General features: G+C 35.9%; 1 protein-coding gene across 1 annotated transcript in view; it reads left to right on the top strand.

Annotated features, from left to right (window-relative positions):
• The window catches only part of RYR3 (ryanodine receptor 3), a 263,605-nt gene that overhangs the window by 148,337 nt on the left and 89,344 nt on the right, over window positions 1–25,924 (top strand). Inside the window, exons 41-47 of the mRNA XM_072864265.1 lie at window positions 9,372–9,645; window positions 11,560–11,674; window positions 16,001–16,133; window positions 17,160–17,263; window positions 20,360–20,495; window positions 25,027–25,207; window positions 25,673–25,778. Coding sequence (XP_072720366.1) covers window positions 9,372–9,645; window positions 11,560–11,674; window positions 16,001–16,133; window positions 17,160–17,263; window positions 20,360–20,495; window positions 25,027–25,207; window positions 25,673–25,778 — 1,049 coding nt within the window. The remainder of the gene's footprint in view (window positions 1–9,371; window positions 9,646–11,559; window positions 11,675–16,000; window positions 16,134–17,159; window positions 17,264–20,359; window positions 20,496–25,026; window positions 25,208–25,672; window positions 25,779–25,924) is intronic.

Here is a 25,924-nt window from a genome sequence, read left to right as displayed (position 1 = left end):
CAAGATATATGTGACAAAATGGTTTTACAGTTCTTGTTTTTTGTATAAAAAGGGATGGCTTTCACTTATTTCACTTGATGGTGAATATATACATTCGTTAAAAACTGATAACTTGGTTCTGATTTATCTCAAGCATCACATACATGCACATATATATATCCATACCAAATCCTTTCTGACCATATCCTTCCTGAATTTAAAGAAATATTCAATCTATTTGACTAATTAAACAGAAGGAACATCTTTATTTTCACAAGTACAAATTCCGTATTCATAAATGCTTGAGTTAACAAAATTTTCCAGCATTTAGTATTGCTATTTTTTATTCTGCTCTTTGCTTCTATAGATCTTTAACATGTGTCTCTAAAATCAGAGGGCAGAGAAAAATACTGTGTAGATATTATCAGTTTGCCTGAAAACTTTTCTCTATAGTTTATAAATCTCATTGCCCTTTACAGTGAGCTTTCATGTTGCTTAAATATACATAAGAAGAATAGACACCATTTAGCAGAAATTTTTTTAATGTTCCTTTCTGCAGCAGAATATTACAGAGGAGGAGGACTGGGTTATCCCTGTGTTTGTTGAGTAATATTAAGCTATTAACTTTTCTTCAAAATAGAAATATTTAACTCAAAAAACTTGAAAAGTCTGTGTATATGTTTTGAAACTAATGAGATGAGAGACAATTTAATCCATAAACCTAGGAACAATATATATGGGAGAATGTGTATTCCATCACTGAAAACAGTCCTTCCACCTAGCACAACTGAATAAGCACAACAGTGAACTGACAGTAATTGTTTAAAAAATACAATAATTTATTTAAAGTTAATTAGTTTAATGGTGTTTAAGAGTAAGCCAATAGATAGTCTTTATTCCTCTGTTTTCAGATCTGTAATATCCTGTGGCAGTGATTCATAGAACCACAGAATGGCTGAAGCTGGAAGGGACCTCTGGAGGTCATGTGGTCCAACCCCCCTGCTCAAGCAGGGCCATCTAGAACAGGTTGCCCAGGACCATGTCCAGATGGCTTTTGAATATCTCCAAGGATGGAGACTCCACAACCTCCTTGGTCAATGTGTGCCAGTGCTCAGTCACCCTCACAGTAAAAGTGTTTCTGTTTTTCCAGATGGACCCTCCTGTGTTTCAGTGTGTGCCCATTGCCTCTTGTCCTGTCACTGGGCTTTGAAAAGAGCCTGCCTCTCTTTTCTTTACACCCTCCCTTCAGGTATTTATATACATTGATGAGATCGCCCCTGAGCTTTCTCTTCTCTAGGCCAAACAGTCCAAACTCTCTCTTGGTTGATGCTGAGCAGATAGGTTGATAAGCTTTCTTCTTAAAAAGGCCTGACACTACATGTTGCAAGGCACTGTGGAGGTTGGTTGCACTTGATTCATATGATGTATGTAATCAGCTGATAACATATGTATCTATTTTGTACATTGTATTAAGAGAAAGCTGGGCAAAGCTTGACAGATGTCAATCAATGCATGTTTTTACTCTTGAATTAAAGTTAGTTCTTATAAGAAACATAAATGTAGTTGAATCAAGGTTATTCTACACACACAGGAATGGTGGATAAACTTAGCACTGTATTTCATAGTTTTTGGAATATAAGAAGATGGAAAGTTTGTCTTTTCTGTAGAAGAGTAAATTAAAATGACATTTTTTGTTTTTTATACACAAATGCCATATGCTTGCCATATTTCATATCTGTCTTCTTATTACTTTATCATGCCTAATGGCATAAAACAAGCAGAAAAGGAGACTAAGAATTTGTTTCAGCAAGTTTTCTTCATATTCCTACAACCAGATTCAGAAGCATTATCCAGCAAGTATTTGAACACTTACAGGGTATAATATGTTTTGTTATGTATCTTTATACAGAAGAAATAATAGATTTTTTTTTTAACTGCATTCAATCAATTTTAACTTGTAAATGTTGCCAGAGCTTATAATAAGTGCTATACTGTATGTGAACCATTTTGGTTCTCCGAAATGCTGGATTTTCAGAGAAAGCAAGCATGTTCATAACCACAGAGGGATGTCATATATAGCAGCTGGTCATTTCTTTATAATGCTTTGAAGAGTATTACTTAGTTGGTTAACCAATTTAAGAAATAATGCATGTGCATTAAGTGATTGATAACTGCTTGCAGTCATTTTAGCAATGGAAAGCTGAAAATAGACTGTTGCATGTATTACTTGTGTCTCAAAGATACGCTACTTTTAATTAAAGGAAGCACTGAAATAAAAAATGTTACAGATACCTTCCTGTAATGTTTGTTACAGAGGTTAGTTCAACCTCTTTGCTACTTGAGAGCAAAACAGAGCTTGTTTGTAAACAGAAGACAGGAAAGTCCTACATCCTGAAGTTATCTCAAGTTCTGTCTGCTTCAGTTGAGTAGCAATGTGTCATTATTACTTCATCTCTGCAATATTTCATGTTGCATTTTGAAGGTATATTGTTCTTTTGGCTCTACTTTCTCTAATAAATTATTTATTGTAGCCGATTGTTACTGTCAGGGAAGGACTAGTAGCAAAACAAAGTGTTCATATTCCTTCCTAATACTACCTCTTCTTAGGGTACATAGACACACAAACATACATACACGCACATAAACGCCCCGAAACACTTGAAATCACAGACTTTTTATTCTGAGTAGTATTCCTGTACATGTACATTCTCATACCCTATTCCCTAACACAGGAGGAGTGTTCATGGTCTAAATAGGCGAGATGGGTTCTGTGCTTGCCATTCCTCTACCATCTGCATGAGCATTTTGTTGCCTCTCTGAGCAACTCACCTGGCTTTCACTGCCATGTATTACCCCCAGTGAGGTTGATGTGTAGTGTGAATCTCAGAAATTTTGTCTTTGCTGTCATATGTTTACGAGTTTTCAGTCCTTAGTAGTGACTATGGATGGTGAGGAATAAGTAAGGCAAAAAGCCAAATTCCTCCAAGTCTCCCTTTAGAACATAAATGTTTGCTGAGATTTCTCATTGCCTTTGCAAATCAAGATTGGGTTTTGTCAGCTCTAAGTTTCTATAACACCATCCAAATATCGTGCAGAATTGTGCAAGTGACTTGAGGTTGGTCTTCCAACCAGCGATGACAGTAAGTGCTCCACTTCTGTTTCCAGTTTGCTTGGTTTGGCAATAGATCCTTGTACAGACCCAGAACAGTTAATTTCATTTCAGACTTAATAATTTCATCAACAGTTATGTGAGATTAGACAGCAATGCTATTTTATAACTCGGGACACCTCTTACATGATCTGCTTGTTCTGTAAAGCACCAGAGGGGGTTTATCCTGCTCTGAAAGCGTATTTTGGTCTGTGAAGTTTGATACTAGGTTATAAATACATTAAATCTTATAATAATCTCATGTGCTGCATGAAAATGGGTTTTATTCTCCAGATGTTAGCATCTGCTTTCTCTTTAATGGTAGTAGGACCTACTCAATATCTGGGAAGTATCATTTCTTCTTCAGGCTTCATGCAGATTCTGTTGTCATGAATCAGGAAGCATTCACTCCTGAAGCCTCAGGGCACACGGTGTTTGGTCCTTGTAACAGAGCCATTTACATATTTCATGTACTGGAGCTTTGGGTCACAAGAAATACAGGTTGGACAAGTGATTCTACAGTGTCTGTTTTTCTAGAAATTTCAGATAATCTCTTCAGGCTTGGGTTTCTCCTTGGAGTGATGTATAGTACAAATACGCATATGGATGAAGTAATTCAAATTACAATGAAAAATTATATAATATTTACATTATATTATATTATACTATAATATACTTTAATATACTATATTAGTATATTACTATAGTATAATATACTATAATATACTTTACTGTAGCTGGAGACTGTGAGATATGTAGTCCATGTGTGCACTTCCTCTTTACCCTCCAGGAAATTTGGAATTGAGAAGGTGAAAGGAAATGGGTGCCTGAGGTACCCCAGTCCTCTTATATGCATGAAGAGGGGGGGTGGTGGTGTGCATGGTGTGTACCTGTTGCCAAAGCTAAAAGTCTCTGGCCTTGAGCATCTGTTCATGCATATTCAGGGTGTGAATATTCATAGGAAGGAACTATTTTCTACAAAGAAATCTTCCCTTCCTCTAAGCATGCATTCATATCTACTCGCAATGGACTTTTATCTTAGGAGAGGAATGCCAGCAATTTAAACTAGTGTTAATGATGAATTAGTAAAATGTGTTTTTAAAAACAAACTAGAACTCGGAGAATAAACACACTGAGGCAATAAATTAGTGCTAATTATGATGACAGGACTTTTGTAACTGTCAAGTCATAATTTAGATAAAGCATATATATGGGCACTCATTGTGCAGCCTTGAAAGATCGTTAAGGCACTGCAATTTCTTGTTAAAATTTAAAAATTGGAAAAACATTAGCAACTATTTTAGCTGGTTATCAATGTCACCGTGCCCACTATTCAGATTGCTCCCAGCTTCTCTTACAGGTTAATCTGCTGGCCTGCCCTTCACCTCCTTTCCCAAACTAGAGGCTTGTGGGGTGATAAAAGGGATAGTACCCCTCACACACAAGAAATGGCAAAGAAAGACTTTTTGTTTAAGATAGTGAGTGATATGTCTGCTCTTTAGTTTTTCTACAGGTAGAAATGAAAGGAGATCAATGATCTTGTTCATGCATTTTGGGAATAGAAACTATGGCTGTCAGGCTCACTTAACTATGGCTCTTCAGGTGCCTCTAACTTAGGGAGGATATCTGCTATTATAATATGAATCTTTCATGTAGGACCATATATTCTAAAGGTATACACTAGATTACTGGTCCTAGAACAGAAATCAGGAAATAGAATTTACTGGCTTGAACAAATGCCCTAATTCAGTTCCCATGCTAAAACAATGAACCATGGATCTTTCAAAGTTATCTTAGTGTGGATATATGAGAACGTCTGTGTGAAAAGCTTAAGTCTCTGTTGAATAGTATCCACTGCATGCAATTGTAGCATTAAGTGGAAGAATCATAGATTGTGTCCTTTGAGACTTTGTTCCTTGGAGTGCTACTTACACTGAAACCACAGATTGTTAACTTGTTAGTTGTTACTTACAATAGACTTCCCACTGGCTGTTAGCTCCATTTTTTTGTTGCTTGTTTTTTAAATTTTGGTTACAGAACGTTTGGTTGCAGTACAGTACCTTTGTGATTTATTAGCAGTCGAAAAGAATATCAGACTATTGCTGACTATTATTGAGATCATGTTGGAGTCATCACGTTTGATTGTTTCTCATCCATTCTCGTCTTTTGGCTGAGTTGCAAGGATATCTTTTTCCTCAAGTGCAACAAACACAGCAGCTTCTCTGTTTCAGTATAGGGCAAAAGAGACTAGAAAGGATTAGAGGGGAGGAAACAACAGATCACTGTCACAATACATGTGATTAGAAAAAGAGACTCTAAGCAGACTCTGCTAAACCTAAACTACGATACACAGGTGTAAGAGCAGCCTGGAAAGAACTATATCCTTAATTCCTGAGGGTTTTAATTCTAATGCCTCTTAAAGGTTTATTAATAAAGTGTTTGTAAAATTTTGCAAGTGTTTCTGGCTTTCCTCTTTGCAGGAGTTCAGCTAGAAGTCCTGAGAGTGTACTGCTGTGCTTAGATGTGGGCGAGTATATGTAAGTGTCTGGGAGCCATGACTTGAGAAATCTCTAGTTTTAGGCAGTAGAAACTGGACTGCAAGGTTCTGTATCTTTAAGAAATACTCAGATAAGAAATTAATCCTGGGAATGAGCCTTATACACTTGGACCTAGAAGCACTAAGCAGACTCTACAGTTTTGGAATAATATGATGGGTAAGACAGGCTGTAATGATTTAGATCCGTCCAACCCAATACCTTGTTTTAAACAGTGACTGCAAATGGTTATCTAGGGACACGTAAGAATAAAACAATCAAATATGATATTTACAACTTTAATGCTGTCCCAGTCTCCAGTTATCTTCAGCTCAGGAGATTTCTTGAGTCTAAAGAGGTTTATCTTTTTATATCCCCATTGTATCTTTCTGACAGATATTTGTGTAGTCTCCGCTTGAGCAAATGTGAACTTTAGCATCTGCCACATTTTTGACAGGGAGTTTCAGGGTTCTATTATCCATTAGGTGAAGAAACACCTTTCTTTTCGGCTTAGCTCCTGCCTTGTGAATGGGCTTCATTTGATGGCCTCCTCTTGTGTTGGATGGAAAGGTGTGACTGAACTATGGGTTAACATAATGGCATAATGTACTCTGCTTTAATCATTCCTTTCTTAATAAATCCTGGCTTTTGATTTGATCTTTTTAACTGCCAGAGGATTTGAGTTGATACTGATAATTGAGCTGATATTTTTATAAGTTGATCAGGGAAGTCTCCCTCTTAGAGGTATTCAAAAAACATCTAGACACAGTCCTAGACAACTGGCTCTAGGTGGCCCTGCTTGAGCATGGGATTGGACCAGATGACCTCCAGAGGTCCCATCCAACCTGAACAATTCTGTGATTTTCATGGATCTATCTGCCAGATCTTATCTCTGTTAACATCTCATTGTTCTATTTATAAATGAGGACTATATTTTCAGATGTCATTTTATTTATGGTGACTTTAAATAAAGTGAATTTCATCACCATTTTATTGCTCAGTTTTGTCCTTTTAAGTTCTGCATTTTTTTCAGTTACATTCATATTTGCTATCCTTCATAACTTTGTATCATCAAACTTGTTTGCATCTGCTTATCCCCTTCCTCAGGTCTTTTAGGGAAGGAAGGTGCTTAACATCAGAGAACACAGCACAGATATATGCAGAACTTCACTGCTGTTTCTCCCTCTTTGTGACCACTACCATTTAGTTCTACCCTCTGTTTCTTATCTTTCAACCAAAAATTCATCCATGCAAGGATATGGCTAATTGATTTCTCCAAGGCTATTTGCCATACTGCCTAAAAGTAATTACATATAGCAATATGCTACTTAAAAGCTTATCAGAAGAAAAACATCAAAACCTTCAAAGGTACTGAAACCTAAGAAACACTAACACTTGCTATGGAGGAACATTTTCATAACTCCAGAGAGAAGCTCTAAAAAACACAGGACCATTTTGTTGCATTTACAGATGGGAACCTCTGCGTAGACAATTCCATATCAAGGAAACAATTTGTTCTTCATTTGTTCATTTCATGAGTGTGTTTCTTGTGGAATATGATGTTTGTACTAAAAATTGTAATAATCTTTTAGTTACATGTATAAATATCTGATGGTTAACTCAACTGTATAAAATCACCCTCATAATTGAGTCAGTGCAAATAATATTTTTGTTGCCAAAGTGGAAAATATCTATTTGGAGTGAATCATATGGTATTTTCCCTCATCAAACAAAAAAAAATCCAAAACATCACATTATTTTGAAAGTAATAGTCCTTTATATCCAACAAAAATTATGTATTTTTGGCAGTACTAAGGAAATGAGGAACTAGATTTGTAAAAAAAAAAGACAAGAATTTGTGCACATTTTGTCCTTTAGCCTCATGAGAGAGGCCACCACCTGACCTATCAAAGACCTAACAATTTCACAGGAGGAAACCTTAACTCCTCCTTGAGTTTACCACTTCAGGTTGCTCTTTATCCCATGTTTATCCCCCTTATCCCACAATCAGAAAGCCAGAGTAAGTAATTATATTCTTTAATGAGATCATTGACTTTCTGACAGAAGTGTGTTATTTTTATGTAACCAGAAATCAGTGACACTCAATGAGTTGGGAAGTTATGGGAAATTATTAGTTATTCTAGGAAAGAAGAGTTTAGTGCAAGAATCAAGAGGAGATTGCCTTGTTGCACTGAAAGAAGAAATTGTTTTGATTGAAGAAAGTTATACAGTGTTTAGGAACAAAGCTTGTTTAATGTTTTCATTCATAACATGCCCCTAAGAATAGGGCTGTCTTAATGAAATACAGAATCTGTCCCCACAGAAAAGAGCCTGTTTATTGAACAAAATCTGAGAATTAATGATGGTTTTCTATAAATCCATCATTAAGTAAACTGTAAGAGAGAAGCGTTAGCAAGTGAAAGGATAGTGTAGACACAAAAATAAATGGAAATACACTAGCTATAAACACTTTTGTGCTGGAAATTGGGAGGTGGCAGTTCTTACCAATGGAAGAACTTTGGGAAAGTCAAGAGGTAGCTTTGCTGGAAATAGTGGAAAGAAATGCATTGTTTTAAGAGAGAAGGTGATCATTCATGTTCTGCCTGATAACAACAATGAACATTTGTTGGAACAAGGAGTGGAACGTGTGTTTTCAGTTTTCAGGTAAATTTCCTAAACTCTGGGCTCAGAAAAATTGTTTTTAGGGTCATTGAACATGTAATGTATGCAACAGAACTGCTTCAAGCAATATGCATTTTGTAGTTCCAAAGAATACAATTATTTTAGAAAGTGTATTCCCAAGTGATAGTGACTTTCCCCAAACAGATGGGAAATACAGATTAAATTCCCCTATTCTAAGTCAGTTTGCATCTCCTCCTTAGTGTGTTTGCATCATCATACAATTCTGAGAAATTTCCTCATAGGTCATCTTTTTGAAGACAATGTAGATCCTTTGTTTGAACAACAAAAGAGCTATATATTCATCAAGTGAATGAGCAGCAAAAGCTGCTCAAGCCACCCTGGCTAGGCCCTGAACTGGGTATTTGATTTAAAAAGGCGGCTATCTCATCCTTCTTTCTGGCAGTTTTGTAGGTTTAGAACAGATTTTATTTCCTCCTCCCCCCTGGCAAAATTGATTGGCAAGCAGAGCTCACATTCATGAATATTTCTGCTGTAATTAAACTCATACTTGTCATCCAATAAACTGTTTACTGAAAACTTAATTACCAATTTCTGTATTCCAAACCTACACTGATGACCATCAAAAATACAATGTTTCTTTGGCATTATAAAATTAGATTTCAGTCATTCCTAATGAAAAGGTGTTTGTGCTGCACTTAATGTTATTTTATAAATCTTGATGTAGAAATGAAGGATAAATTAAAAGTTTAAATATAGCATTTAACTTACAAGGATGATTCTTAGAATCATGATCAACTAAGAAGTTTTCATTGCCAACAGTGCTGGTATTGACTTGAACACTAAGAAGATGTTTCTTGTTTTCCATCTCTCAAGAGCATCACACTTATCTTGAAAGATCTAAAAATTATTTTTCCAGTTGAAAAATCCTGTTCAGTCTGCTTGTGTTCTTTTGCTCTCTGACAACTGCCTCGTTGTCTACTGTTATCTAATATTTTACTGTAATACATGTTTTTGACTTTTTTTTGGTTGAAATAGCTAGTAACATTTTATGTATTTTATTCTTTTAGCTACACTGAAAGAACTCATATCCCAGACTATGGTGCGCTGGTCCCAGGAAGATCAGATTCAAGATCCAGAATTAGTTCGGATTATGTACACCCTCCTTCGTAGGCAATATGACAGCATTGGTGAGCTACTGCAAGCTCTGAGGAAAGCATACACTATTAGTGCTGCCTCTGTGAAGGATACCATTAATCTACTTGCAGCACTGGGCCAGATTCGCTCACTTCTCAGTGTCAGGATGGGAAAAGAGGAGGAATTGCTAATGATTAATGGATTAGGGTATGGAATTAACATAATTTTATTTTTAAGTTTGTGTAAAGCTTTTTGTTATATTAGTAAATCCTTTCATTTTAGATCCTGGATGAAAATTACTGCTGTACTAAAATGCAGATATGTACCAGAAATTTTCATTTTCACAGATATTTCCTAGATGTCTCCAATTGATCTCTCTAGCAGTATCAAATGTGTCAAAGTTTCTGTGAACTAAGGTATTTTCTCATCTAAAGAAAATGGGCTCCTTTTACTATAGTTAAGCCTAATGCTTAAAGCTTCCTCAAAGTACATGTTTTAGCAGCTCTGGAGAAAACAGATAACTTAAATCTTTATTGGTTTCCATGCTACATCTTTCCCAGACTTAAAGCTCACATTATATTTCATGCATGAGTGAATAAAATTGCTGATGTCTTTTTAATTGGAAAGTTTATGCAAGCAGTTAGGTAAAACCAGCAAAGTGTTGTTGTGATCTGAAATATTTCAAACTGGTTAGTATTTATTATGCCACCATCAGTGGCAACTTAAAGTGTTTGAACACAGAAGACTGCTTATTTTATCCTTTATAACATCAGAATTATAAGAAATTGCCTTTATAAGAAATTACAAGAAATTATGAAAAAAATGCCTGCTGATGTGAGAATATTTTTTCTGCGTCTTTGCTCTGAAAATTTGCTGAAATTACCTCTGTTAAGCAGCGGTATTGTGGTGCGTGCCTGCATGTCTGTTACTCCTTTTTGTGAATAATTGCCAGATTAGACCATTTAATGTTGGAAGGAAAAAATATTCACAGAAAATTAATTACTTCAATTAAAATGGTGTATTTAAAAAGAGATAAAATGATAGTATGATTACCTGAGAACTGTATTTATTTGTTCTTCATCAAGAACATTGAACAGTTTGTCTACAACAGTTGTAAGGAATTTCCGTTATTCTTACTATTTCACTGTAAAAATTGTGTTGTTTTTGTAAAAATTGCAAAGACTAATCTATTCAGTTGAATTGAGCAAGTCATGGTAACAACTCCTTAGTATGTGACAGTATTACCTAATTTGTCCCTGATGCTGAGTTTGTAAAGTTGCTGAGAATTCTAGGAGGGATAAAGGGTAAGTTTTGTCTAAACTCGGCATGTGTGTAGCCCCCTTCCCAGAGGTGCTGTATTATGAGTCATCTTCCATTCCCAGTTTTCTGTATTTCTTTCAAGCAGGCATTATGTCTGTTATTTGCCATTTGTTTTTAACAGGTTGACCTAAAATGTTAGAAATCCCTGGATTCCCTATTGAAACACATAAATTGTGTTTTGGATTATGAAACCAATACAGCGAATTCTAGAACATGTTGAGAGGATGGTGGGCAGAGTGAAAATGTTAAAATATTCCTATTTAAGGAGACTGTATGCCATTTTACATCTTCTGACAGATGGTCTTAATTTTGGAAATATTGATGAAACACATTTAACAGACAACCTTGAATATTAAGTCTATTTAGTGTCTTCTACTTTGTGAACTGAGAAAATTAATTAAGGGGTGTTACTGCAGAGGCAAGATTAGATTTAGATTTCTTGATCCCTGTTCTTTACTTAAAACAACAGAATATATTCTTTTCCACTTAGATCATGACAGAATACATTTTTTCTTTAAACAGAACAGATGGTAAGAGCAATTTAAAGATGAAGAAATGCCATTTTGAAAGAATTTCAAAGTTTAGATTCTTATTATATAGAATTTGTGAAAATTAGAGGAATGACAGCGTATTGAAATGTGAAGCATTTAGTTGTCAGGTGGTTTTGTATTATGCTGAAATCTTAGAATTTAAAATTACGTTACTACAGTGAATGCATATTTCTGAAATCTCTAATAATGCATGATTTAAATTAAAATGGTGTTTCTTAAAAACATATTGTTGCCTTTTCTTCCATTATAGGGATATAATGAACAACAAGGTGTTTTATCAGCATCCTAACTTAATGAGAGTCTTAGGCATGCATGAGACTGTTATGGATGTGATGGTGAATGTGCTTGGCGGAGATAGATCTCAGGTAATTTCACCATAATTTTATTGTGTGTTTTGTATTTTGAACCTTTCCAAAAGTATACTAGGATGATTAAGAAGAAGTATCTGAAGAAAAATAGATCTCTCTCATGTAAGATTTTTTGCTTGTCCAAATTGAAATATTGATTAATGTTAAAAATAGTACAGTTTTTATAGTACTAGAGGGAGAAGCCCAGCATTCTAGGACTTTATTTTTTTAAAAGTTAGCGAGAGGTTATAGGTGTTCCATTTGTCTTTTAATAGGACTTGAAAAGGTTTTGTTCTTACTTTAAATTAAATATATATGTTAGCTGCATTTATGGGAGGTGTAGCTCTGGTGGGAAAATGTACCTCTTCATCTTAGATGAAGTGTTATTAGCAATAAACTATAATCAGAGACTAACACCAACTTAATTTGGAATGGTCAAATTCAAATACTTGAATTGAGCAATAATTTTCTTGCAGTGTTGTATTTTCCCATTTCTTCGCATTATGCTTGAATATGTATGTGTTAGTTTAAAGGCAGAGTGGCATAGATTTTGAGAAGCTTAACTGGACATTTAGGCTACTGAAGAAAGTCAGAAGTGAAGCGGTCTTCTTTCTTCTCTTTGCTTATGCCTGATGGTTTTTATCCTATTGCCTCCCTCCCAAAAAGAGGGGTCTCCTCTGATCCCAGTACCGCTTGCCTTGTTTTCTTTTGCCTGGCCACTCATTCTTATGTATTTGGAAAGATTTTCAGCGCATTTTACTACCTTGTGCTTTTCTTGTCTGTCTGGCAACTTTTCACTGCTTGAATGCCTTCGATGTGCAGCTACACCCCTCTTTCTTTGCCTCTTTGGCCACGTAGCTCTCATATTTCTGTAAAACACTTATACATGTGTCTGGCTATACCATCACAGTGTTACAAAGTATTCACATACTGGTTTTAGTCATTCTGTTTTAATATGTTCATATTTGAGTTCAAGGCAAGCTACAATTAATTATAAGATGATTAATACTTTCCTAATTTATAGATGTCTCAACCCTCTGGTTTTGCTACAATGTGTACATAGTCAAAGGTGACGAAAAACCCCAAAACAACAACCCCACAATGCCTTCTAATTCTATTAAAAATGTTTTCATAGAAAATTGCAGTAACACAGATCTACAAAAACACTTTACAGAAATTACCATTATATCCTTCAAATGGAATGCAGACCTAGAAAATTACTTGGTAACCTGGTGTTGCAGCATTTAATGTGTCTGGCCACCCAAAATCTCCTGTTTCATGTCTCTGTCTTTATGAAATGCATGGGTAGAGTTAGGTGCCTCAGAAGGAATCCAAAACCTCACCTACTGAACTGGAACTGGCATAGGAGGAGAAATCTTATGAAGAAGTATGGACAAGAAATAGGGTGTGTTTGGAATTTGATCTATTCCAGACTCCAGTGCCTCATTTTCCCCTTAAGTGTGGAAACTTCGAGATACTAATGATTCAGAAGCCATCATTTTCTTATGGAGTCACAGGGCTACAGTCATGCTATGAAATAACACAGCAAGGCTTATTAACAGAGTTTTGCACACCATTAGCACAGATTTTAGATATTGCAGTGGGGAGATTTCATAGAACAAACCATTGGGCAGGGAACTGTACAGGCAGAGAAGTGTTGCTTCTGAGTTCCAAGCCTGAAGTTTCCTTCATAGGAACTGCAACCTTGCAGGGAGAGAACGTACTGCTTTTAAAGTGATTGTCATCTGCTAGCGTGCTTGACTTCTAATCTGGCAGAGAAGTCTCACTTGAAAGGTTGTTGACCCTAGGTAGAACCACTAGGCTGTAATCTGGAAAAGGCACATGTTTGTGCATGCTGCGGATCTTTCTGCCAGGTAAGGTATTCTTCTGAATAAAAAGGAGTAGGGCCAGAAACAGTGAGCATGCCTTGGTCAGCTATGGTTTTATATACTCATTTGATTCTCTGTGGGTTTGTCCAGTGAGTCACTTATATACAGTTCAAGTATAGTGGTGGCATCAGGCACTAGAACACTGCTTTTCTTGCTCTCAAGCGAGTTCCTCACGTCTAGATCGTTAGTATGTTCCCTTTCGTTTTCTCTTTCCAGCTTCATGGACATTTCTTTCTGTTCAGTGTTATAGCTTCAAGAGATGGAACGAGCAACCATGCAATGTAGTTTCTCGTTTAGGGATTGGGCATTTTCCTAGGTTGTGGCAGCAGATGGTTAAGCTAGATCTCCAGCTTCTTGGATTAAATGATTTTATCATGAGGCTGTATTGAGACATATAGTGAGAGTGTTATAGCTCACACTTCTCTGAAGGAACGGTGAGAAGGTAAAACCTTGTCAGTTCAAACTGAAGAAAATTTATGCCAGGCTTCTTTCCAGCTGCGCTATTAATAAATGAGTCAGAAACAGATGAGGAGATCTGTGGAATATGGTGTGGCTGAAGGTATCTCAGTACCTTAGAAGTATTTTGCTAGTACTGGCTAACAAAACCCTGGAAGGGTACTTCATTGGTGAAATGTATATCCCAGAAAATACTTGGGCAAGCTTTCAGCATTTCCATCACAGTTAGGTTTTAGTGTGTATCTTAATGCCTAAAACAGTTATTTGAAAGACTGTGTCTTTAGATCTTATAATTGTGGAATCTTAATGTCATGTTGGTTTCTGGTGTTGGTTGTTCTTTCATTTTCAGAGAATCCTGAGCAACACCCTTTTTGGCTGTCAGAATTGAATCGGTTTACTTCAAAATTGTTTCTTACTGATTGAAAATTTTAGAATTCCATATTCATACGTATTCCTGTCAATAATGAGGAATTTCTAAAATGACAATTTTTAACAGTATTATTGTTACTATAATTTTCTAAACAAAATTATGGCACACATTCTGTTAAAATCCCTGTAAATTTGGACAGTGGAAGCTTTGTTGAATGTTTTCATGAATGAATGAATGTTTTTCATTCATTTTCATCTATCCTACATTTAAGAACAGAAATAATGTATAATGCTGCTTGTACATAATAGCTCCTTCATGACTGAAATAGACAAATGAGCCGCATATATTAGCAAAAAAACTATGCTGAAGTAAAACTACAGTTAATCAAGTCTCCGGAAGTTAGGAAGTGTAAATGATGCCTTGAAAAGACAATACATATCATATAGCTTTTAATTACATAATGTCTCATTAAGTGTAAAGGTTGCACTTCTCAGAATGAATTAGAGTTGTGTTGTAAATAAGGCAACATTTATTAGACTTTGTTATGATAAAGTATAAGCAATATTATTTATAGTTGAAAGGTACGAAGTGAAGGAGGTAGTATGTCATAGGAAGAAAAAAACCCCATGGTATTGTGATTAAAATGCTCAGATATCACATTGGATATTACAGAATATGTATCTAATATATAGAATACATTCCTAAAGGGTGCTAGTCAGATTATTTAAAAAAGAATTCTCCTTGATGGTAATGAATTTTCTCATTAATTTTGCAAGTATCTTTAGGACATAGATCTGCAAGTGAACTTGACACTTTTTTAAAAGTGCTGTATAATGGTACATTTAATAAATCAGATAGAAAAACCTTTAAACAAGCATCAAAAATCTGTCCCATGATTTTTGATCTTGTTCTTTCAGCTCCTTTCAGTAAAATATGAGAATGACATAACTTGTTCATCTCAGAAGATGTTATGACTAATTGCAACTTGTGAAACATTCTTTCACAAGTGCTACAGATGAAATTATTTTATTTTCAGAGGGGAAATCCTTGCACATAGTGTGCAGTAAATAAAGTGTTGGGGGTTTTTTTTTTGCTTTTGGTTTTAAAAGCATTGGATAGTTAATGCAATTTAATGTTTTGTTTTATCTTATCAGGCCTATGCATTGAACAACGTTAGGAGTCTTGTAGAAATGTTTTATATGAAGACTGTATATTCTTGTTGTAATATGGGAGGATAAACTAAGGTTCTTGAATATTCTTTATTCTGCTATGACTTAATATTGGGGGTTGAACTTGTTATTGTAATGCTGCTAAGATAGAGTTTTTGTATAACTGCATTTGCTAGTCTGCAAATTGCTTTGATGGGAATTATTTCTCCATTTTTTTCCCCTTATATGTCCCCTATAGTCCTCTGCAAAATGATTTTTCAACATTTCAAACCTAATGACCTAATGAATATAAAAGTTAAAGGGAAACGCAGGTCCTTTCTTAAGTTAGAAGCAAAGCAACTATCAGCTGCTTATCACCTTGGTAACTTCACTATACTTTCCTTATTAGGAGTGCAGGAAGAAGAATTGGAACAGATTGGTAATTAACATATTTCACTGCTTTGTCAACTTTTTTCTTCAGCAGATCGTTTTTCCTAAGATGGTGGCAAGCTGTTGTCGATTCCTGTGCTACTTCTGTCGAATTAGTCGTCAAAACCAAAAGGCCATGTTTGAGCATCTTAGTTACTTACTGGAAAACAGCAGTGTTGGACTGGGTACGTCTTGTAGCTGTAACAGCTAAAAGCAAGACCAGGAGGAACTGTGATATCACAAGACTAGTATCTAATTTGTATAGCAAGCTGAAGCATGTGATGAAGCCTCTCTGAAGCTTAAACCACTTTGTGGTTTCACCTCTAACTCTTTCTTTTTTTTTCCATTTTCCTTTCATCCTTATGTGTCTGTTAATTTTACTAGGAACAGAATAGTCTAAATCTGTGTTTTTAAATACCTTGAAAAATTTAGATTAAATCCATACAGTTTGACATTTTTTCCATTCAAAATAGTTGTGATCGGAAATCTAAGATTAAATTAACCCTTTATGGTGCTTGCCTGTTTCATCTAGTTTCATTTCCCTTCCCTCTAAAGTTTAAGCCACTGATGTGAATTTCATATTTTTCCATTGGAACACTGAATGTATGTTTTTTAATGTGTGTGCATTAGATTTTGTAACACAAGGAAAATTGTCTTGGCTAGATAGGTGGTTATATTAATAAGGTATAGCAAGGCAAGTTAGCATGTGATTTCACAGTGCTTTAGCTGTTCATGGTGACCATTTCGATGCCTGCATTTGCCCATATTAAACACGGAAAATGGGATAAGACTAAAAGAAAGAAAACAGGTAATACTGAAGCTTGAAAATGTCTCTTTTAGCTGAATATAGGCATATTTTAAATTCTTGAATTGTTGTGCAGAATTACATAGTTGACATGTGCTCTGCTAAAGAAATAATATAATATCCTCTCATGTGCCATGTTGTTAATACTGATTTCTTCATCTGCATTTAAAACCAGCGTGGTTGAGTATGCTTATATGGATGGTATGGATGTCAAGTCAGAAAAAAATTTAAGCATTTGTTCTACATTATTCAAAATAGTTAAACATGTTCTTGATTGAAGAACAGCCATACAACTTACTATTAATACATTTATGTTCTAGATTCCAGTGGGATTGCTGCCCTCTGCTGCATGACTGTGATTACTGCAAACTGAGTTTAATTATTGTGTATTAACTTTCTTCTGCAGCATTTCCCTCAATGAGAGGTTCGACACCACTAGATGTTGCAGCAGCCTCTGTAATGGACAACAATGAGCTTGCACTAGCATTGGAGGAGCCGGATCTCGATAAGGTAAGTGATCACTCTGACCTGTTTACCTATTTATTAAATAGTCTACTTGTGCTAGAAGGGAAAAGGGCAAGTTTGATCATAGTAATTTTTGGATATGATCTCCTCAAAAATACTTGCTCTAGGTATGTGCTGTCTCAAGGTAAGATTGACTGAGCAGTGTTTTCCCTGGTATTGCTTTATGCTTAGTGGGAATCACAGCAAAAGAGATTTATTTCTATCTTTGGCATCCTTTCACTACTGTTATCAGGTAGAAAGAATGACAAGAAAAAAGGCATGAAACAAGAGAAAGGCATATGAAGAAACATTGTTTGGGGAGGAGCAAATTTGAGAATTAAGAGGAGAACGTGAAGAAAGGAAGCAGGTCTTTTGGCTTAAGTAAATCATAGAGACTGATAGGGATGGAAGTAAGAGCCAAGAGAATGGAAGGGCAGGTATTTGAAGAAGGGAAGTTGGAAGAGGATTTTAAGGGTAGTTGCAGTAGGAAACTGAATCCAGGACTCAGTTCATTGGCAATGGTTAGGAATAAAGGGAAAGGTGAGGAGAGGCAGGATGAACTAGAAATGGTGGGTAAAAGGATACGAAAAATGGCATGAAAGTTCCTGTATATCCAGGAAGGAAAACAGATTAAGAGATGGAAGATAGGTGCACAGTCAGAAGAGGAGGAAAGCAGGGAAAGGAAGTGATATGTGCTAGCACAACATTGGGGAACAGAAAACAGAAGGCAGGGTTTAATATAAATGGAGGAGAACAGTTAAGCACCTAAGTGATATCTTAGCACAGGGAAAGCCTCTGTGCAGTATGGGAGAATCCTGTGATGAGAGTAGAACCAGTTGTGGGGGGGTGTGTGATCAGCATATGCTGTGGGAGAGGAAAAGTTGGGAAATGGAAATAAATGGACGTATGATGGGGATAGCTAGGAGAAGAGACAAAAATATGAATGGGAAGGGTGTGAGAGAGCACGGGAATATACTAATTAGATAAAGTTAGTATTGAGAACAATTATCAATTCTGTATCACCTGCAAAATTGCCAAGAGTGCACCCTGTCCTGTCATTAATAAAGATATTAAACAGTATTGGCCCCAGTGTCAACCCTTGGGATACACCACTAGTGACTGGAATGCCACTAGTGACTGTCTCATATTTTCATGGAAAGTACTGTAGGGCAAGTCACTTAAACTGAATTTCATTGTTGACCATTAACTGCATGTTCCTCATTTGCTGATTGCTTACCTTGGAATACTTGGCACCATACAAGTGCTGAATGTTCAAACATTAACAGGTATCAGCTGTAACATACACAGTATTTTATGCTGAAAAATCAGGCTGTGTGTGTCTCAGACTGGGCTTCCCAAATTCATCAGTCATTTTAGCTGTAAGAATGGTTATGTATTGGCTGCAATATATTAACTTTGGTGAGTCAGTAACTTTATCTAGTGCAGTATGTGCATGCTATTCAGTAAATAAATCTATATACTGAATAACAAGAAAGAACAAATACTGTATAGCTATGAGTTCGATGAATGTGGCATACATACCCTACTCACAGAATGATACAGCGTTTCTGGGTGACTAAAGTTTGTACCATAAAGCCTGTGTTCAAAGCAAATAAATTACACATAGACAACAACTTTTGAACTTTTGCCATTGCAAATTTGATCTCTTTTTACGGCAAATGTGTGAATGTGTGGAAGGTAGGGGATTGCACAAGAAAAGTATCCCACAGGCTGATGACTTACTGTAGTAAACTGAATAGATTAAAATTATGGGGTTTGGTGGTAGCATTATAAAATCTGAAAAGAGGTGGGAGAAGAGATTTATTCTACAAGTTTTCTCATGTTCTATACGAGCTGCATCTCTAGACTCCTACAAGTGTCTGTTCACTCATATCTTCTGAATGGATACTAGAAAACTGTCAAGTCCTGTTAGGAATTGCATACTTTTTCCATTGAGTGCACTGAGTAACTTCCTTACTGCATACTGTAACAAGCAAATTTTTCACATCAACCCATTTTTGCTCTATTGCGGCCTTTTGGAAGCAACTTGTATACTGTATCAGCAGAGGTATAATTCTTCTTCCTGAATTCATAACTAGTTTCTCTCTTAGGGCATTAGGTAATGACTAAATATGATCTCATGGATGATGGAATTGCTATAGGGCACTTAAGCAGAATAACGTTTCTCCCTTTTCCAAATAGAAAAACCTATCTCCCTTTTGCCACCTGTTTTTGGCTGCCTTCCATTGTAAGAAATGATAATTTGCACCTCTTTTTACAGGTTCATGAAAGAGTCTTGATTTTTATTACCTAGTTCAAAATATATTTAAGTACTATAATCATGTTCATATGTTGTCCTTTGTGTATTTTACATAAAAACAAAAATCACATGTTTGTGCAGTTATCTGCACATTTCCTTTTAAATGATAGAGAAATCATTCTGGTACGTTTCAGAAATTCAGTTTACTACAATTAATGAAATTTGTCATCATTTCTCAAAGATTTCTCTTAGTTAAACGTATTCCTCTTGATAAGAAATGCTGTGTTAGGAATTTACGTATTAACAAAAATTTTAATCTTTCTGGTTACAGACTGTTAAAACTGTTCACTGATATTTATCGGTCTTCTGAAAAATGTAATTGTTTGCTTATCTATTAAAATCGGAATTACAGTAAATAAACTTTTGACATAATATTTATTTTGCTATTGTAGCAAATTAGCCATACATGGTTATTGGTGCAATTTTTAAAGTTGTTAAATGGTATTTTAACTGTTGTTTATGTACTGTAAAAAAAGATCTGAATTCCACAATATTTTATTCTACTTTTCACATTCCACATTTGTTCATGATGTTGTACTGTTGTGTCATCATATAATTAGGTAACTTCAGAAATAGAAAGTACTTTTTTCATCATCATCAAAAGCAAAAGCTAGAAACTAAGACTGATGCAATAATGAGCTACGTTGGTAGTTTCTCAGGTGAAACACCTAGTATATAAAAACCTTGTTATTAAAAAAATTGACTATGTTCATTTTGTTTCATACTTACTTTTAGAAATTTATTTCTAAACACATGAATAAATGATTGCTTCTGTACTGTAGGTTGTTACCTACCTGGCGGGTTGTGGCCTGCAGAGTTGTCCAGTATTGCTGGCTAAAGGATATCCAGACATTGGATGGAATCCAATAGAGGGTGAACGTTACCTGTCATTCTTAAGATTTGCAGTTTTTGTTAACAGTAAGTGTAATTTCTTGGCATCCAAATTCCATCAAAAGGTTTCCTTAAAATCACTTTTCTAACCATAGAAATATGTTAATGGATGAAGAGAGGTTAATGCATACTGTTCTCATTACAAATACAAGATTGTTGGTATATGGTGCTTATTGTAATTTTTTGAATCTTCATAGTTAGTTGCATTTTCTCCTTACTCTTTTTGCAACTTGCATCATTTAATAGAGTAACCTGTTAAGGTAGCAAATGATGTTAGGAATTCTTTCAGTAAGTAAGCTGTGGTATTTACATATACCACATATGCTGGCTATAAACATAACCAGTGAGCACTGATTTTAGACCTTTCTTGGCCACTATACCACTGGGAGATTTACACATTTGTAATTAAGCCATTTTGCATTACAAAAAGCAAATTTCCAATAGGTCACATGTTTACATAGTTTTGAGGGATCAGTGTTTGTAAAGCACCCTGACTGTGTACCTTAAATCTGATATCTTAAAAAAAGAAAAAAATCTTCTCCTTTGGTGACTATCTTACACTTGCTTCTGTGGGCAATTTTCTTTTAAAATTTATGAAACAAATATGCTAAAATCTAATGTAGATTATCTGAATGCCACTAAACAAAAAGCATCTTCCAGTTAATGTGGATTTTTTTCATCAAACTAGTAATTTAGATTAGAGATTAGATGAGATCAAAAGATTTGTCTGTTCACCACCTAGCTTGTCGCCAATATGGAAAGTGTTTTAAATGACAGCTAGGGGCAGCCAGAAGGGAAATAATTTTAAACAGTCTAATTTTTAGATTTTGGCTGTTCTGTTCACATACTATTGGTCTGAAATTAGCAAATAATACCTGAAACAGAAACAATAAACATATTTACTGTTCAGCTCAGTAAACAGACCTGAAGTATGTTCATGAGTTGTAGCTATTGAGCAAGCTGCTAAATTAACTTGACAAACTGCTATGATATAAGAAATGTAGAACAAGTAGTCATTGAGTTAATAAAGTGTGTGTTTTTCATTGTTGATTTTATAAATAAATGTTAACAGTACTCTGTATATTTAGATGAAGGTAACTTTGTTCTTGCTTGTGATAGTTTATTTAGTATGAAGAGTAAACTTTGCTGGATGGACTGCTAGTCAGCAGAATTAAGTTTTAGTTTCAAGTGTTTCACCTGCTTTTTTTCTGAAAAACAGTTATGGTTGGGATTTTGAACCTTTTCATTATGACAGTTTTGGAGACAGTACTTTTGAAAATCAGATTACTAATTTCTCTGTGTCCTCTGCTTGAGGGGACAATTACAAATGTAAATTAGTAAAATATGTGGGTTGTTGAGATAAAAGCAACAAACACACACTTGTAAACACATGAATGAATTTTGATTCTGGTCATTGAATGCTTGGAATAAGCAAAACTTCTTTCTTCAATCAAAATTCTTCATTAACTTGGCCTGTGAGGTAAATTAGAGCAGGCTGCAAGATATTAGAGCAGGCTGCAAGATATTAGAGCTATTTTCAGCAGTTTGGTATCCTGTCAGAAGGGATATGGAAAAGAAATATATACACGGAGGTCAGAATAAGATTCTCATGGCAAATGCAGCATACAAGAAATTGTATGTTGAAAATGTAGACTAATTAATTCTTGATAAACTTTTATTGACTTCAGTATAGCAACATTAAAGATTAATTTGACCTCTGTGCTTAAAGTAAGTTTCTTTCCTGCACATTCTAAATTAAAACTACCTGCAAGGGGCTTTGCTGATATGTGCTTCCTTTTACTCTAAATTGCGCTCCTCACAAAGCTATCACTGATGTGTTGAAAACTGCCTGAATCAAGATACATTTTTAACATCTAGATCTAAACTGTATTGGAAATGAGCCACTCAAAACAATATTGGTAGTGCTTTTATTAGGCTAAAAATTAATTACATTTTATAATTGTATTTGCTATTTGATTCTGCAATATGGATTCAAACAGCCCCTTACAATTTTTAAGGGGGTTTTGTGTTTGCCTCCTCAAAAAATACATGAAACGTGCAAGGATTCAGGAGCATCTGGTAGCTGTAGCTGAACGTTGTGCGTGTTTTGATGATCATTTGTATATCTATAGAGAGGTATGTAGTGAATTTTTTTGAGATTAGATTTTACTTAACTCATTATTTTTAAAATCTTCACTTAGAAGGTTTTAACCAAATGAAACTAAAATTGTTGACTTTAAGATTTAAAATCCTGCTTTTTCCCTGCAGCATGAAAATAATGTGAATGAAAAGGAGAAAGAAAGAAAAACAACAAAAAAAGACAGAATCTGTGCAAAGTCAGTAGTTAGGGTATAGAATCATAGAATCCTTTAGGTTGGAAAAGACCCTTAAGATCATCAAGTCCAACTGGAAATCTAGCCCTGCCAAGTCCACCACTAAACCATGTCCCTACGTGCCACATCTACACGTCTTTTAAATACCTCCAGGGATGGTGACTCCACCACTTCCCTGGGCAGCCTGTTCCAGTGCTTGATAACCCTTTCAATGAAGAAATTTTTCCTAATATCCAATCTAAACCTCCCCTGGCGCAACTTGAGGCCATTTCCTGTTGTCCTGTGTTCCATATCAAGATCATACCTGTGTTTTAAGTGGGAAAAATACAAGACTGACATGTTTAAAGTGTTTAGTGGCTCCTTCTAGAGCCAGTCTGTCCCAGTTATCTCACCTACCATTGCCTTCCGTTGATTCTGGCTTCCTGGTAGCACCACTACTGCTCTTTTAGCTAAACCACAGTTTCAAATCCTACTTTTTTGATAGCTGCTAAAGCTGCAACATTCAGTTTAATATAAACTTGCTACTTGTGTTTCTGTACTGGTTTAGTATTGTAGCTTGCATGTAAAATATAGATACTAATGATCCAAGCTACTGACATCACAAGTTCAGTGACTGTGAACTGTTTCTTTTCCTGTAATTTGTTTTCTTCCTACATGTCCCATTAATTTCACATCTTCCTACAGACTATCAGTATTTTTATAAGGTAGCTACTGTGAATTTCTAAACAGTTGCATTTAACCATAAACTGAGCTTTTGACCCAATTATTATTCCTGTCACGCTTCCATGTGCCACTAACTGGAGTCCACAAAGCAGTTAGTTACATACAAAGAGTTCATTTATATGAAGGTTCCTTTTCCTAATGACTTTTATTCAGCAAGCATTTAGATCACAACCTGTCTGCCTGTACTGAATTTATACAACAGTTAAACCCACTCTTTTCCCTTTTGAAATATACAGTTTTTCACACAAAGCTGTTATAAATGGGGTTGTTTTAGGCAAGCCATGGCCTTTAAAACTGATTTTAATGTGATTTTCAGATATAGAAAAGATGAAGTATTCGATTTCAGGCTTTAAATAGCAAGCAGAAGATTTAAAAATGCAGTAGAAAGAATCAGGAGATTTTACTCTAGGTATATTTAACCTAAAATATAATTCTTTATTCTTTAGTCATATTGAGAAGATGAAACTCTGAGATGAGTTTTCCACTGAAGTACTGAGGACATAACATTAAGCAACGTTCCTTGCTTCAGTGGGCCCATTAAAAATCAAATAACTCTCACTCCCTGTAGTAGGTCTGGCTGGGATGGAATTAACTTTCTTCATAGCAACCTGTATAGTGCTGTGCTTTTCATTTATGGCTAAAACAGTGTTGATAACATACCAGTGTTTCGACTGTTGCTGAGCAGTGCTTGTGCAGTGTGAAGGCTTTCTTGGTTTTTTTCCCACTCTGCCCCTTCCCCTTCTTCCCCAGCCCCAGTGAATAGGTTCAGGGAGGGCAAGAGGTTGGGAGGGGACATGGGTGAGGCAGCTGAACCAGGCTGGCTAAAGGGATATTCCATACCATGATGTTGTGCTCAGGAATGAAAGCTCAGGGAAAGGAGGAGGAAGAGGGGGACGTTCGTGGTTATGGTGCTTGTCTTCCCAAACAACCATTATGCATGCTGAGGCCCTGCTTTCTAGGAACTGGATAAACATCTGCCTGGGAAGCAGTGAATGAATTTGTCTTTTTGCTTTGCTTGCATGCACAGCTCACTCTTTCTCTACTAGACAGTCATTATCTCGATCCATGAGTCGTCACACCTTCCTGCTATTTTCTCCCTGTCCCGCAGGAGAGGGGGGAGAGAGAGAGGCAGGGGGGGTTGGTTGGAGTCAAAACTTCCTTCCCACCCTCCCCAATAGCAGACTTCTTGTCTCCTGGGACCCTTAGCCTTTATACCAGAGAGAGTAGCCTTTGTCGTATAAAGCAAATTAACCTTCCAAAGTGAACCTTTCTAGATTGAGTGTAGTAAAACTTTTGCAAGGCAAGTCTACACAGTCACTTTTAAACCTCAGTATATTTTTGATAAAGCACGTCCAATGCTGCCAACTTGATATATTTTTGTTTTCAAAAATAAGGATGAGTATTTGGTTTATATTTTGTAAAATTTAGGGGAAAATGCAATTGTCTTCTGACTTAAGGATACCTTTCAGGAGAAAGTATGTATAGTGCTTTTTGGTCCTCAGGTGAAAGTGTTGAGGAAAATGCAAGTGTTGTTGTCAAGCTCCTTATTCGACGGCCAGAGTGCTTTGGACCAGACCTTAGAGGCGAAGGAGGAAATGGTTTGCTGGCAGCTATGCAGGAAGCTATCAGGATCTCAGAGAATCCTACTCGTGACCTTCCCTCCCAGGCATATAAAAGAGAAGGGTAAGTAAATGTGAATGCTTGTTTGGCAAATGATTATTTAATAGCTGGTTTAATCATGCTTGCAATATGTGGGTAATAGGCCCTGTTGTATAAGACATTATACAAACATAGAGCATTAGAGATTTGCAATTGTCACAAGCAATTGTCATATGGAATTCATAAAGCGTGAGCTATATAGAAGTGGAATAAGAGTTATAGAAGAGAAGAAGCCTGAAGGACAAAGCAAAGGAGAAGGCTGTTGTGGAATGAAGCTAAGGTAAAGTGAAAGAGGAAGATAGAAGGCTCATGTGAAGTCAGTTATTACTGTTCAACTGCATGATTACTCTAGGGATAAAACCCCTGTAATACGGAGCCAGAGGAAATTAGTATATCTGATTAGTAGTCTCGGGATCACGGGTCTAGCTCCAGAGAGGAGCTATAAACTTACATTAGCAAAAATGCTCACTGGTATTGTTTACCTTTTAGTGATGATGATGCTGGGGAGGAGGAGATTGTGCACATGGGCAACGCAATCATGTCATTTTACTCAGCTCTCATAGATTTACTTGGACGCTGTGCACCAGAAATGCATGTAAGTTCATTTTCTCACTTGCTCAGAAAATGTAGGAGATTTGTAAACAGAACTGTACATGTCTAAGTAAACTGTTCTATATTCAAAGGCTTCTTCCCTTCAGAAGGTGGACTTCATTGCATTTCTCACTGTATCTAGACAGGTGT

This window comes from Ciconia boyciana, chromosome 6 (genome assembly GCF_034638445.1).
Source record: "Ciconia boyciana chromosome 6, ASM3463844v1, whole genome shotgun sequence".
Taxonomy (NCBI): Eukaryota; Metazoa; Chordata; class Aves; order Ciconiiformes; family Ciconiidae; genus Ciconia; species Ciconia boyciana.
The sequence above is the reverse complement of the archived record's forward strand: the minus strand, read 5'-3'. Positions and strand labels throughout refer to the sequence as shown.